The 16,319-nt window shown below is 35.8% G+C and overlaps 1 protein-coding gene and 1 non-coding gene across 7 annotated transcripts in view; one reads left to right on the top strand and one right to left on the bottom strand.

The window, feature by feature from the left end:
- The window catches only part of SMARCA1 (SWI/SNF related, matrix associated, actin dependent regulator of chromatin, subfamily a, member 1), a 73,249-nt gene that overhangs the window by 12,637 nt on the left and 44,293 nt on the right, over positions 1–16,319 (top strand). For all 6 annotated transcript variants that reach the window (XM_044235042.1, XM_044235044.1, XM_044235040.1 and 3 more), the window contains exons 7-12: positions 3,363–3,518; positions 4,657–4,788; positions 5,889–5,957; positions 10,238–10,347; positions 12,327–12,553; positions 13,454–13,575. In XM_044235042.1, the coding sequence (XP_044090977.1) occupies positions 3,363–3,518; positions 4,657–4,788; positions 5,889–5,957; positions 10,238–10,347; positions 12,327–12,553; positions 13,454–13,575 (816 nt within the window). The remainder of the gene's footprint in view (positions 1–3,362; positions 3,519–4,656; positions 4,789–5,888; positions 5,958–10,237; positions 10,348–12,326; positions 12,554–13,453; positions 13,576–16,319) is intronic.
- Positions 4,816–4,953, bottom strand: LOC122897735. The gene has a single exon (XR_006382602.1). It is a non-coding gene; the product is annotated as a U4 spliceosomal RNA (small nuclear RNA).

A 16,319-nucleotide genomic window follows, 5' to 3' on the forward strand; every position in this document is an offset into this window, starting at 1 on the left:
CTACAATTATTTAGGACTGTAGAATTAATCTAAAAGAAATAAATTATGCAAAAATATCAAAATGAATAATCAGCTTAGAAAGCATATTATTAATCTTTGCCTTTATTTTGCGTACAGAGGACATAGTTTAGAGTAAAGATTTATTCAATTTTACATATTTAGTTAGGTTATCAAAAGATATCCTCAAAAGAATGGTAACATAGGGGCGCCTAGGTGGCTCAGTGGGTTAAAGCCTCTGCCTTCAGCTCAGGTCATGATCCCAGGGTCCTGGGATCGAGCCCTCCATCAGGGCTCTCTGCTCAGTGGGGAGCCTGCTTCCTCCTCTCTTTCTGCCTGCATCTCTGCGTACTCATGATCTCTGTCTGTCAAATAAATAAAAAATAAAATCTTTAAAAAAAAAGAATGGTAACATAATGAATTATGTAATTTTATTCTTATCATTTTGTTTGAAGAAAAATTACTTAAATTTATTTAAATTTAACTTATAAATAATTTAAATATTGAAATAATGAGCTCATAAATTTAGAATTACAGGCTTGATTCTATCCTATGCCTAATATTTCTCAGTGGCAAATTAGTCACTCAGAGCTCGCTCTTATCACTGCTGTTCTTTTCTTTTTTCCTTTTTCCTTTTCTTTTTAAGATTTTATTTATTTGAGAGAGAGACAGTGAGAGAGAGCATGAGAGGGGAGGTCAGAGGAAGAAGCAGACTCCCCTTGGAGCTGGGAGTCCGTGTGGGACTCGATCCCAGGATTCCGGGATCATGACTTGAGCCGAAGGCAGTTGCTTAACTAACTGAGCCACTCAGTCGCCCTCTTTTCTTAAAAAAAAAAAAAAAAAGATTTTATTTCTTTATTAGAGAAAGAGAACACGAGTGGCAGGGGGAGGGACAGCGGGAGAGGGAGTAAGAGAAGCAGACTTCCTGCTGAGTAGAGAGCCAGAAACAAGGCTTTATCCCAGGACCTGGAGATCTCAACCTGAGCCAAAGGCAGACACTCAGGTGCCCCTCACTGCTGTTCTTTGATGTAATACCAATCCTTATAAAACTACATTTCTAAAGTACTGATTTTTGGCTGAAATTATTTCTTGAAGATCATATACAAAAGAGAAATATGCTATGCTTGTGTTTTCATGTGTCTTAGTAAAATTATTAGTTGTTTTCAACTATCTTATATGGAATCCAAGGATTTCATGAAATACCTCTGTGAGTTTTGAAGAAAGAGTGGATGTATTTAATTTGTGACTGTCCTATCTCTACCCCAGGGGAGACTGGAATTTTACTGGCAGCTTCAAAATTTTTTAACCTTGAAAACCAATCTTCAAAGTCAGTGTTTTTCATATTGCCACTTGTTAATATTGGGAATTCATGTTGGTGGTGACAATAATTTTTTAAAACATTGAGATACAATAGAATGGAAAATGGCACAGTGTTTCACACATGGTGGGGATATGTACTGCTCCTTTTTTTAAGGATTGCAACCTAAACTATAATTTTACTGTGGGCCATGGGCGAAAGAGTTTGTAAACTGGTAATTATTAATAACATAAATAATGTACTATATTCAACATTTAGAGATTGATGTCAGTATGTATAGAGAAAATCCAGATTATTACTTATAGATAGATTTTGAATGTTGGTGCCATATGGGATAGATATATTGGGTCTTTATAGTTCCTGGTCTTTTGTAAACATTTTATGAGGTCAATATTTTATTAAAATTTGATGTCGATTATAACAGGTATTTGATTGAGTTGGGTAATTCTTAGTAATACTGTTGATCCAGTTTGATGCTAATGTAGTCCTCAAGTATATAGAGGTATGAATCCCAAGTAGGGTTTTTACATATTTTTTAAGTAGGTTCCACATTCCAGCATGGGACTTGATCTCATAACCTTGAGATCAAGAGTTGCATGCTCTACCAACTGAGCCAGCTAGACACCCCCGAACTTGAGTTTTGGCCCCTTCCTTTTCTACTCCGGAGTCATCAAAGATCTTGGACATGGAAACAGGAGATCTGGTTTTAGTTCTAGAGTTGCCATTGACTGTGTGACGTTGCGTGACTCTTGAAGGGCCTTAATTTTGTCACTTATAAAGAGAGCTTTTGGATTATATGATACTAAATATTCTGTCACACAAATTCAAAGTAGGGGTAATTTAAATTAAAAATATACATATGTTTCATGAAACTATAGGAGGAACCATTATACTGAGAGTTTCGCAAAATCAAAGAAAGATAAAGTGTTGGCAAGACTAAAAGCGGTCTGGCACCCTGGTTCTCTTTATGTTGTTGCTTCCAGTTCCCTAATGTCTTAATTACCTTTTTAAATATGACCACTTCCCAGAGTGCAACTGAGACCTCTAGAAAGGCCTTTTTTTGTTCTTTACTTTAGTCCAGGCGATTCTTTTTATATATATGGGCATTCAGTAAACACTTGTTGAATGAGTCCACAGTGTGTTTGGTGCGTAACTGACTTTATGAAATAATGAGTTTGCAGTGAACAGTTATTTTGTTTATGCACTGTAATTTCAGATTTACAGTACTAATCAGAACTTTCTCAATATAGATTTGGCTGCTCCCTGTTAACTTCTGTGGTTTTATTTTGACCTGTAACATCTGGAATTCAGTTTGTACAAGTTGAAAATGCTCTCAGTCAGCTTGGCTACTATGTTGGCCACTGCCTGTGAAGATTTAAAAATAGTTCTAAATAGTCTCACTATTTTAAATAGTCTCCTGTACTAGATAGAGCAAGTCCCCTTTATAAAATCATATCTGTAGCCTCAAAACAACATCAGGAAGTTCACAAAAGCATTGATGGGCTTTCATAACCTTAACAAAATATGTGACCCATTCTTGCTAGAAAGGGAAGGAACATATTAAGAGATTTCAAATTGTTGAAATCACTCATGTATATTAAGTTCCTTTCATTTGTTAAATCTGTGTTGGTAATAGTTGGTAATGCTTGGCTCTTGGTAAGAACATGGTTTTCAGAAGGCAGTTTACTTTGCCCATTTCTTTTTGGACTGTCTTATGAAGAGAGCTTAGTAATGCAGTCCTCTTCTGGTGATAAGATTTTCTTTGGTTCATTGGATATGCTGTAGTCATTTTGGGGAAGCATTTGCTTCCTTTGTTAATGAATGTATTAACATTAATGAGTTATTAATTAACATTAATGAATGTATTAACATGTCATCTAGATAATTGCCCACAGATGTGTCTTTGGGCCTTAGTTTTTCTATCTTTAAAATGGATGAGACTAAATGATTCCCAAGTCTCTTAGAATTATTAATATTCTCTAGATGTTTTAATTCTGTGACCATCTTATCAGTATGTTTTAATATGAGGAACTTTGTTTTGCATTAGGCTGCTTTTATTCGTGATGAAATGATGCCAGGAGAATGGGATGTTTGTGTTACTTCTTATGAGATGGTAATTAAAGAAAAATCTGTATTCAAAAAGTTTCATTGGCGATACCTAGTCATTGACGAGGCTCATAGAATAAAGAATGAAAAATCTAAGGTAAGCCAGTTTTCAATATCATTGTTAAAGTTTTCTTTTAACTACCATATCTGTTTGTTTACTTCTGTGTATTCAGCATTAAAAAGGGTTGGAAGATTGTGATTTTATTCACAGAATATGAATGAAGTTAGTTTTAAAAATTTGTTAAAGTTTAAATTATTGAATATGAGGCAAATGAAAATTGAGCAGAGTTTTTAATATAAAGAAAATTAAGTGTTCATTTGCTATATCTGTTGCAGCCTAACTCTGTTGTGCTACAGTATTTTAATATTTTGGTAATATTTGGTGTACAAAAGTTATTTGCATTGATTTGGCTTTTATTGAGGAGCCTACCAGCTTATGTGTATTCATAAGGATTAGAAAAAAGCATTCGTGGAGTTATCTGATTTCTGTGAATTAGAGTATGGTGTTAATTTTGAAAAATATCAATATTTCTTGCCATTCAACTCCATCAACAGTAGGAAAAGCATCAGTTATTACGATGAACCTCTCTTTGGATCACTGGGCTACTTTGGGAGAAACAGGGACAGAACTGGAGGAAAACCACCAGGTGGATGATACTAATTTCAAATTGAAACTAATACCCCATAAAAAAAGATGCATGTTAGAGAATAATTGTTTGAGTGTTATAAAAATGTGCATTTTTATTGATAAGGTTGTTGTTCTTTTATGCTTTTGTGCTTTGATTTTCATAGTCTTATATTTAGAAAGTTAAACTAAGATAGGAAAAATGGGTGCAGCTCTGGTGTTTAGAAACTGTCACCAGGCCAAGTTAGAACTTGGCTAGGTATGTAGATGAACATGATTGGCAGGGAGAAGGAGATATTATTGTGTAAAGTGACTAGTCTGGATTCCATGGAGTTTTGACTGTTTCTGTGGACCCAAAATGGAGAAATACATTTTTTGAAGTGAGGGAAGGGTCTTGGGTATGACTATGATTTGCATTCTTCTAGGTGTAGAAATGCCTAGAATAATTTGTTTAGTTGTGATTCATTATGGCAATGTCACCTGAGCTAGGATATTTTTCTATAGAAAAATAATTTTTGAGTTTTGTTTTATTCAAAACATGGTTGGATACAGAACTGAATTTTGAGAATTCTAATAAATAAAGTAATGTTAACATAACTTATTTTTCTAGCTTTCAGAGATTGTTCGTGAGTTCAAGTCAACCAACCGCTTGCTCCTAACTGGAACGCCTTTGCAGAATAACCTGCATGAACTCTGGGCTTTACTCAATTTTTTATTGCCTGATGTCTTTAATTCTGCAGATGTAAGTTTAAGTCATATGTTTTAAATATAAATTTCTTATGTTCATAGACTTCTGTTTTCAAAGCATAGAATGTAGATTGAAATTTATAATTTTTTTATTTTTAATTAGCAATAATTGTGCCTCGGATAAACCTCATTGGCTACGATACTGCCACTGCGCAAAGCTATAATTTTTTCATTTTTAATTCTTTATCTGTGTGTTTCAGGTTTCTTAGAAAAAAGAATTCTTAAGCACAAATATTTTAAATGGGGTTATTTAGAGGAATGATATTTCTTTTCTTTGAGATTATTCTGCCTGTTAAACTTTGGCTATATTGCACTACTGTCACAACTTCTGAAATGAGATAGGCTGAGTTCATAATTGTAAATTCAAAATTTTCTTTTAATTAAATTGGAAAGGCTTTTTATATACTAGTTTGGCAGGTGGAGTCTTTAAAATGGTCTTTGATTATTGTAGTCATTAACATTTGGTGAGTACTAAAGAGCTCATAATTAATGTGTGATTCAAAAAGCAATATTTTGTAAATGTGTGATTTACATTGTTTTTATCATTAAAATAAGGTTAAGTTAGTGCAGCAAACTGAATTGAATGATGTAAAGACTTTGGAGCCTTATTTTCCTCATTACTGATATTAATTGGTAATAAAAAGTACCAAGTTCTGCTATCCATTGCTTTATATGCCTTATCTTGCTTTGATTTATTTTTATTGTTTAAAATTTTTGTTGTCATTATGTGCCTTCAATTTTATATTCTTACTTCTACTCCAAACTCTTTTTTAAAAATTATTGTGGCATGTTAGTCACTATACAGTAACTTTTAACTAGATGTAATGGTACTATGGTATGCAGAAGCCTAATAAAAGTATTTTAAGGAAACAGTGCTGGTGGAGTTCAAATTTTAACTCCCTCAGTATTTTAGCTATTTTGAGAAATAAATAATATTGACCATCACAGTAAATGTATTTTTGAAAGTGTTTTTAAAATTAAATACTGTTGTATCATTTTACAGGAATTTATACAGTATCGAGTTTATTTAAAAACAAAAACAAAAAACCAACCAACCACCTGTGTGCTTACTGCAGTATTTTCACTCTTCCACAGGACTTTGACTCTTGGTTTGACACTAAAAATTGTCTTGGTGATCAAAAACTTGTGGAAAGACTTCACGCAGTAAGTAATAGGCAAGAAAATTTAGTTATTAAATATATATTCCAAGGTAGAAAACAAACTGCCATAGAATCTGAACTTGTAGGTTTACCTCCTGGCTCAGTCTCACTGTGTCTCCCTCACAGTCATTCTGACAGCCTCTTTGGGAAATAAACTCTGCTCTCTTTTTAGCCTGTCTAGGAAAGAGTCTTTGGGAAATAAACTCTGGTCTCTTTTTAGCCTGTCTAGGAAAGAGACTTTTTGCTTTAGCTCTCCTGCATGGGTAATGTGGTCCTCTCCAGTAGAGGCTGTTCATATTCCCATACCCCACAGGTCCTTAAGATGGCACCTGTATTTTCCTAGTTCCCCAGTGCCACTTGTAAGCCACTAGTTCTCCACCATCATGTATAGAACTCATCCTTTAAGGTGAAGTTATTTTGCAGGTCCCCCTTCCACCCTCTTCTCTGTCATCCACTCTTCTCCAGGTGACCCCTCACATTCATTAAATACCAGTTTTCAATTCTTTGATAACAACTTCTTGTCTCCTTTTTTTAGCTCTTTCACTCATGTTACTCCCTTCTGTCTTATTCTATTACCTTGCAGAGACCTCCAGTCCTTGGATCCCTGCTTTTTCTCATTCATCACCTTATTTCAGACTTTACTTTTTAAGTAATCTCTATACTAGACATAGGGCTTGAACTCACAACCCCAAGAACAAGAGTTGCAGACTCCACCAACTGAGCGAATCAGGTGCTCCTGTTGTTATTTTGTTATTTTCTTCTCTATCAGACAATGAGTCCATTTTCTATCACTGGAACCATGCTTTTGCCAATACTCCCAAACTTTCTTTCTTGCCCATCTGCCATTTCTTCCTGGAAGCCCGAAACCAGAATACTGCAATGTCTCTGTCATCTGGGTTAGAATTCTGCTTCTACCACTTACTAGCAGAGTGACTTGTTCTGTACTGGGGCTGTTCAACACTGATAAAGAAAGATATACAATTGTACATGTTGGAACAACTCCAGTTTCATGTTCTATAACATAAGCTGGTGTTTGATGATGTCAGCAATCCTTGAACATGGCCTTCTACAGCATTCTTTCCCATTTCCAGTAACAGCTGCTTCAGACCTTTCCCAATCACCCCAAGACTTCTATCCCAGATACTCTCTGCTCCCCCTCCCTTTTCAGTAAGTTACATCATTAGTATTATTTTTTAAAGATTTTATTTATTTATTTGACAGACAGAGATTACAAGTAGGCAGAGAGGCAGTCAGAGAGAGGAGGAAGCAGGCTCCCTGCTGAGCAGAGAGCCTGATGTGGGGCTCGATCCCAGGACCCTGGGATCATGACCTGAGCTGAAGGCAGAGGCTTTAACCCACTGAGCCACCCAGGCGCCCCAAGTTACATCATTATTTTCTCAAAGAAAAAGGAAAAGTTATTAGGTAGGAACTCCTTCAAGGATATGCCCCTTCCAAGGATATATGCCTCTGTGTTACCTTCTTTCCGAAGGGAAGAGCTATTTTGTTTGGTCAGTAGCTAAGTCTTCTGACATGAACCCTGGATCTCATTTCTCCCTGTTTCCTTATGGGACCTTTCCCCATAATTTATCCATTTTACTGACTGATTTTTCTAGCTTTCACTCTATATTGACTCTTTGTACTAAAATGTAAACATGCTCAAGTATGTGCTGTGTTAAAATCCAAACCCATACCCATGCACACGCACACTCATGCATGTACAAAATAGTACTCTCTTCACACTGTGTGTCTCTAGCTGTGATTCTGGTGTCTTCCCTTGATAGCTAAGCTTCTTGAAGAAGTGGTTTATTTTCTCCATCTCCACTACCTAATCTCCTATTTACTCTCGCCTCATTGACCACTGGCTTCTATCCATCCTACACAACTGAAACTTATCTTGGAAGGAGTTTAATCATTTTCTAGTTGCTGAATTCAGGGTACACTTTTTGCTCAGTATTTTAGCTTCTCTGTACTGGTTAGCACTTCTAACCACTCCTGCATGAAACCCTTTCCTACCTGGTTTCTGGTAGGAATTAGATTCTATTCTTGGATTTTCTCTTACCTTTTTGGCCACTCATATTATTCCTCTTTATGGGCTTTTCTTTCTGCCTTTCAGTCTGCCCCTGAAAGGTTAGTGTTTTGTAGGGCTTTTGTCTTTGACTTTCTTTTTCATATGTGCTCTCCCTGGGGATCCACTCCTATGGTTACAGCTACCACTTATCTACTTATAACTCCCAAATTTATCTTTCCATTATTTCTTGCCTAGTTCCTGTATATCCTACTGCTTTCTAAGTCTTTCTCTCTAAATGTCTCACAGGAAGTTTAACTCATAAGGAATCTCTCTTGGACAATTTTAAGAGGCTCAAACCAGAGATCAGAAGTTGTCTTTCACTCTTTCCTTTTCCTTACCTCCCATAGATCTCTAATAGTATTGGCTACTGTTTAGTAATGTCTACTGTGGTTAAGCTCTACACAAATACTACTATAAATGTTCACAGCAGCTTTGGAAATAGGTATCATTATCCTCATTTTAAAATGCTTGTAATAGACATATACCATAATTTTTTTTAATGAATGGATTAGGAAATAGACTCAGAAAAGTTAAGGAACTTGTCCATGCTTACAACAGCTAACCAGGGACTGAGCTGTTTGTAGAATCAGTTTGATCTGATTTGAATTTGACTTCTACCGCTTACTAGCAAAATGACTTCAGTTAAATTAATAAAATTGAAGGGTGCCTGGGTGGCTCAGTCATTTGGGCATTTGGCTCTTGGTTTCAGCTCAGGTCATGATCTCAGGGTTGTGAGACTGAGCCCCACTTTGGGCTCCTCACTGAATGCAGAGTCTGCTTGAGATTCTCTACCTCTTCCTCTGCCCCTTCCCTTGCTTGTGTTCTCTCTTTCTCCCTCTAAAAGAAATAAATAAATAAAATCTTTAAAAAAGGAAATAAAATTAAAATAATCACATTTCCTTTAAAGATTTATTGTAAGGATTTATTACTCTGGATTGTAAAGTTCATAGTGCACCGTCTGCCACACTGCACATACTCTACAGGTGATGGTAGCTCTATTATTTTCCTGTGATAGAATTTGTCTTGCAGGTATATACTGATTATTTCATCTTTTTTCTCTAGTCATCCATATCTTCCTTAATACTGAACCATTATTAAGAGTAATTCATATGTTTAACTATTTTGAAATGGCCTGCATTTTTATCTCACTTGTAGAGACTCTCTGATCCGTACTCTGACTTAGATTTCCTCTAAGATTCAAAAATCTTATTGTTTCACTTAGTGTAATACCTTCTGGGTCCATTCATGTCGTTACAAATGGCAAGATCTCATCCTTTTTATGGCTGAGTAACATTCCATTGTGTGTGTGTGTGTGTATGTAATGTGTGTATATATAATATATATTCATACACACATATATACACATGTATACATACATATACATGTGTGTATGTATGAATATATGTATACACACGTATATATATAGAGACCATATCTTCTTTATCTATTCATCTGTCAATGGATACTTAGGTGTTGCTTCTGTATCTTGGTTATTATAAATAATGCTACAATAAACATAGGGGTGCATATATGTTTTCAAATTAGTGGTTTCTTTTTCTATGGGTAAATACCCAGGAGTGGAATTATTGGATCACATGGTATTTCTATTTTTATTTTTTTGAGGAACCTCCACACTGTTTTCCACAGTAGCTGCACCAATTTATATTTCCAAAAGTGTATGAGGGTTTCTTTTCTCCACATCCTTGCCAGCTCTTGATATTTCTTGTCTTTTTGATACTAGCCATTCTGATAGATATAAGGTGATATCTCATTGCAATTTTGATTTGCCTTTCCCTGATGATGAGTGATGTTGAGCATCTTTTCTTCATGTGTCTGTTGGTCATCTGGATGTCTTTTCTGGAAAAATTTCTGTTACCATCAAAATTATTTCTATACAGAATAAAGAAGCAAATGTTGTATGACAGTAACCTTTTTTTTTTTTTAAAAAAAAAGATGCTTTCGTGCTTATTCAATAGTCAATTATCTTGTTGTCTTACATTTTAATGTATTTTGTGCCATCAAATTATGAATATCTAATTTAGGGCCCCTGTTCTGATTTTTTAATGGGCCATTTGTTCTTTTTTATTGAGAAAATTGGCAACTGGTATTGATAGTGTTTTTCAGGTTATGCATTGGGAAGTAAATTTTGCATTAGGGTGCTGTGGTTTAAATATTAAATATCTTACAAACTTTTATAAAAACTATCACTTTTTTAGGTTTTAAAACCATTTTTGTTACGTCGTATAAAAACTGACGTAGAGAAGAGCCTGCCTCCTAAAAAGGAAATAAAGATTTACTTGGGACTGAGTAAAATGCAACGAGAATGGTAAGCTATTTTATTTCCACTGGAATTCATTTATGTGTAAGGATTTATTAAAATCTAGCTTTGTGGCTTTCTCTAAAGCTAAATTAAAAAAAATTTTAGTTGTGCCTTTAGATCAAAATTTACATTTTCTATTTAAATAACAAGTTAAGTAGTTCAAATATTTTGATAAAAAATTGGTATTCACCAAAAACATTCATTTTATTTAGCCTTTGGGAAGGAGCATGGGCTTTGAGTCTATAGAACTGTAATTTGTTTTTTTAAAATACTTTTAAATTTAAATTTAATTAATTACATGTTATTGGTTTCAGAGGTAGAGGTCAGTGATTAATCAGTCTTATATAATACCCAGTGCTCATTATATCACATGCCCTCGTTAATTATAAGACCTGTATTTGAATCACATACTTTGCTCCTTTGTAGCTATTTAGCTTGGGTAAATTATATGACTTCAGTTTCCCTTCTATAAAATGGGGATAATAGTACTTAGTTTGTGGAGTCAATGTTAGGGTTAAAGAGGCTAATGTCACTTGCGCATTTTTTTGGTATTCTTGCTTTTTCCATCAGTGTGTAAGTAGTAATAACCATAATAATAAACATCAGTAAGATGGATGAGAGTAGTGATTGTGGATATTATAAAAATACATGCTGAATTGGTTTGATAAATACAGGCAAAGCAGGAAAATGACAAGAGAAGATACAAGGAATCATAACTTAGACATGCTTATGTAATAATGCTGCTAAAAGAAGAAAAATGTTGTGGGGCACCTGGGTGACTCAGTTGGTTGGGCATCTGACTCTTGATCTCAGCTCAGGTCTTGATTTCAGAGTCATGAGTTCAAGTACTGTGTTGGGCATGGAGTCTACTTAAAAAAATAAAGAAGAAAAATGTTGCTGATATAAACAAAATTAGATCACTTATAATATGTAATGACTTCTCTACTATTGAAACCAGTATAGGGTGGTGGTGAAGAGTATATTTCTCTAAATTCAGACATAAGATCAAACTCTGACTTTTTCCCTTTCTGTGGCCCTGAGTAGGTTGTTTTACTTCTCTTACTACTGCCTGAATTTCCATTCGTAAAGTGGAGGTGATTCTAGTACATACCTGGGAGTTGTTGTGAAGATTTAACAAGATGATTTATATAAAGCCCTTCACATGGTACCTGGCACTTTCATTCAATACAAGTTGGCAGTTATTATAATTAAATATTAATCACTGTTCAGGTGGATACATAGGTCTATTTTTACCTGGGTAAAGGTCAACAAAAGAGAATGAAAAATGTTTATGGATCAGAAAAAAATGCCTTATGAAAATTAGGTATAAGAAATTGTGATTGTTTTTAGTTCAAACAAGTAAAAGTTGGATGCCAACTTTCAGCAAGTATTTATTTATTGAATAATTAATTATCAGATATGGTTATCTGAATAGTTAATCAGTTGATAGCAATTTGTAGGAATGAATAAAGCAGGAAGAAACAGGTTTGTAGGCAACATACAAGTTAAAATGTTCAAGAGTTTCTTAGTTTTGCTGATCAGATTTAGTCTCAAAATTGAATTTGTTGTTTATCCTAAATAGGACTCTATGCTGATCACCAAAAGCATGTTGCTTGATGTCACTGAACCTTTTTTTAGATTTCTATAACTTTTATTATTACAAACAGTGCTGTGATGAACATTATTCCACTTATATTGCTATCTACAAAGGACAAAGTTGCAGATGTAGAATATTCACATTTTAAAACTTTTTATCTATCTTGTCAAATTGCCCTTCAGAAAGAGTGTACTAACATATCCATGTCAGTTTATAAGATCTTCCTATTTAACCACATGTTCACCAAAACTATTTTTTACTTTTGCTTTTCAAATTTTTATTTAAATTCCTATTGGTTAATGTATAGTATAATATTGGTTTCAGCAGTAGAATTTAGTGATTCATCAACTACGTATAAAAAATGATTAATTATAATTAAAAATTTTAGGTATACAAAAATCCTGATGAAAGATATTGATGTGTTAAACTCTGCTGGCAAGATGGACAAGATGCGACTCTTAAACATTCTGATGCAGCTTCGGAAGTGTTGTAACCATCCTTATTTGTTCGATGGTGCTGAACCTGGTCCACCTTATACCACTGATGAGCACATTGTCAGCAACAGTGGTAAAATGGTAGTTCTTGATAAACTGTTGGCCAAACTCAAAGAACAGGGTGAGTTACAAATCTATACATTAACATGAAATGACTTTTTATATTAGTGCCTTGTATATGAATAACATTTTCCATATCATCATTCATTGATTCATTCACTCCTTCAGCAAATATTGAGTACTTACTATCTGCTAGGAATTGTCTTGGCCTTGGACAAACTCACAGCGTAGTGAGGAGGAACAGTTGTAGTTCATTGTGATAAGTGCCATATGCTGAGAAACTGAGAGTTGGGGAAAGCTTCAAAAAAGCGACATTTGTAGTGAGCCTGGGAGAATGTCTAGGAGTAAATCACGGGAAGAATGAGAGGGAAGCATTTCACAGGACAATGAAACAGAAGCATGAAAAAAGGGAATGCAGAGTTTACAGTATTTGGGGTAGAGTGGCAGTTGATGAATCTGGAAAGCTGGATGGGGCCAGATTATGAAAGGCCTTTTCAACATGCTTTAAAGTGTGGACTATTTAGAAGGTGGGGAGGAAGGATTGTTATAGAAGATTTTGCTGTGTCAGCTGACACAATCAGACTTGTATGTTTGGAGGAGAACCTCTGAAGCAGTACAGGACTTCTACTGAGGATGAGAGTTGAGAAACAGGAGACTAGTTGGGAGACTATTGCAGTAGTCTAGTAAAAGGTTGTGTGTCCCGATCACATGCTCAGGACAGAGAAAAGGCAGACTTTAAATCATCTCAGTACGTGTGGAAGGTTTTGAAATCCTTAAACATGCATAACTCAGCAATGTATAATTCTGTATAGTTTTCCTCGAAGGTGTATGTGTATGTGTTTCATGAAGTGTTCATGTACTATATATTTATATTACAGGTGATGTTTGCTTATGTGTTTGTAATTTTCAAATTAGTTTTATACAAGTTGAATAACTTGCTTTTTTGGGGGAAATGTTTTAGGTTCAAGGGTTCTCATTTTTAGCCAGATGACTCGCTTGCTGGACATTTTGGAGGATTATTGTATGTGGCGTGGTTATGAGTATTGTCGACTGGATGGACAAACCCCACATGAAGAAAGAGAGGTGAGGAAAAGAAAATAAAACTTCAAAAATCAGAGTTAAGTTAAGCCATGTTTCTCATCATTACATAGTTTTGAACTTTGGCCTTTTAATAAAATAGCTAGGTGTGTTGAATTTCTCCCTAACACCTCTCTGTCCCTCTCAGATCTTCAGTTTGGCTTGCATTATACTGACTCTTTACAAAGCATCCTTTTCAAGGTCTTCAAAGACATCCTTACTTATCTAAATGATACTATACCATTACACCCTTAACTCTTCTAATTACTGCTATCTCTGACCTTCTGGTTACTGTTTCTCATTCTACTCTGTAATCTCTGATTCTGCCATTTTCTTTTCTTGATTTGCTTCCTACAGTAGACCCTCGCCATTTGTGGAGTTTAACAGTTGAGATTTTTCCAGTTTATGAGCAACCCTAAAGACTCATGAAACAATAATTTGTAAAGGAAATAATCTCAGTGTTAGATTTTTGTAAAACCGAAAATGGACAACATAGGTATAGGTGCTTATCATGCATTTGTATCTTGGAATACCAAAAGGCTGGTGTATAGGACTGAGTTACTTAGCCAGTGAGGAAGCCTAGCTAGCACCCAGTGTCTTTCTCAAATTTGGGAGTGTTTACGGATCTTCAGATTATCCCTCACGAATGTCACGGGTCTAATGTTAAATACTTTTTTGGGGGGAGGACTTTGCTAATTTAGCTTCACTTTTCTGTGGTCCTTCAAGGCTCTGTCTTTGGTCTCTCTTTTAAGTCTATCCTCATGCTCTGGGCAAATATTGTGATTTCATGGTATAGTGGAAAATGCATTGAACTTGGTTTCAGAAGACCTAAATTTCAGTACCAGCTCTACCACTTTGTGTAGTGTATGCAAGCTATTTAATTCTCTGAGCCTTAGTATCTTTATTATCAGGGTAATATTAATACCTAGGCTTCTTTTTTGACAATATTGTGAAGATTGTTTGGTATAATAGATATGAATGCAGTTTTAATTTTTTTTATTTTTATTTTTTTAAAAATATTTATTTATTTGACAGAGATCACAAGTAGACAGAGAGGCAGGCAGAGAGAGGAAGGGAAGCAGGCTCCCTGCTGAGCAGAGAGCCCGATGCGGGGCTCGATCCCAGAACCCTGGGATCATGACCTAAGCTGAAGGCAGAGGCTTAACCCACTGAGCCACCCAGGTGCCCCTGAATGCAGTTTTTTTTTTAAAGATTTTATTTATTTATTTGAGAGAGAGACAGTGAGAGAGAACATGAGTGAGGAGAAGGTCAGAGGGAGAAGCAGACTCCCCATGGAGCTGGGAGCCCGATGTGGGACTCGATCCCGGGACTCCAGGATCATGACCTGAGCCGAAGGCAGTCGTCCAACCAACTGAGCCACCCAGGTGCCCCGCTGAATGCAGTTTTTTAAACTGTAGTTTAGAATATACTACATGTCATGAAATTGCACACAGGCCTTTTACCTCTCAGCTTTAGGGCCCCGTTTTAGGCTGCAGACTCAGTCCATGTCCCTGTCCTTCTCTAACTTCAGTGAGCACTCTGGCCCTTGTGTGCTTCCTTATTGAAGCTTGGTTATAGTATAGGATAAGGTCCATAGCAGGCATACAGGCACTTTTCATACTAAGGGTTTACCTGCTACCCATTTTGGGGAAATTTTTTTTAAAGATTTTATTTATTTATTTGACAGAGAGAGACATACACACACACAGCAAGAGAGGGAACACAAGTAGGTGGAGTGGGAGAGGGAAAAGCAGTCTTCCTGCTGAGCATGAAGCCTGATTTGGGGCTTGATCCCAGGATCCTGGGATCATGACCTGAGCCCAAGGCAGATGCTTAACAACTGAGCCACCCAGGTGCCCTAGGGAAATATTTTTGATAACGTTTACAAGTAGGGGGTGTTTCAAAGTTTACAAATAGGGGGTGTTTCAAAGTTTACACTGGTTCCTGCTCTATAGTAGTTCACTTTTTCTAAAATCGTAACTTGAAGCTTGATTGGCTTTTGCTAATTTATTCTTCAGAATGGGTTTCTCCAAATCCGCATTAAGCACAAGCCATACAGTGGTATTCAAAATGACCCTTTTTCCTGGAATGAAGATGTTACTAAGGCAGAAAAGTAGGTGCTTTCTGACCTCAAATAGCCAATTTACATTTCTTTTTTTTTATAAATTTTTTTTTTTTATTTGCCAGAGACAGAGGGAGAGAGAGCAAGCGAGCACAGGCAGACAAAGAGGCAGGCAGAGGTAGAGGGAGAAGCAGGCTCCCTGCCGAGCAAGGAGCCCAATGTGGGACTCGATCCCAGGACCCTGGGATCATGACCTGAGCCGAAGGCAGCTGCTTAACCAACTGAGCCACCCAGGCGTCCCGCCAATTTACATTTCTGATTGATCTCCCTGCTTATGAGCAATGTGGACTTCACCAAATTATACCCAAATTTTTCTGGTTTCTTAAAATTTCAAATAAATTCTCCCTTCAGAGATATTGAATTACATATGTTAACTTTAGGTACAGCAAAGTCAGAGCTGTTATTTTATTTTCTTTCTTTTGTTCATTCTTCCTTTTTTTTTGAAATGCCCCACTTTTCCATTATACTTTTGTCCACATAGTCATTTTGTCTATTTTCCTATTAAGAAGGGGAAGCCACATTTGATTCCTTACTCTAATTATTTGCCAGCAATTCCTTTTCAGTAGTTCTCAGATTTGCCCTTTCTTCGTTGCTACAGCTAAATTCAGCTGGCTGAGTCTCTCGTCAT

Source organism: Neovison vison, chromosome X, assembly GCF_020171115.1.
Source record: "Neovison vison isolate M4711 chromosome X, ASM_NN_V1, whole genome shotgun sequence".
Classification (NCBI taxonomy): domain Eukaryota; kingdom Metazoa; phylum Chordata; class Mammalia; order Carnivora; family Mustelidae; genus Neogale; species Neogale vison.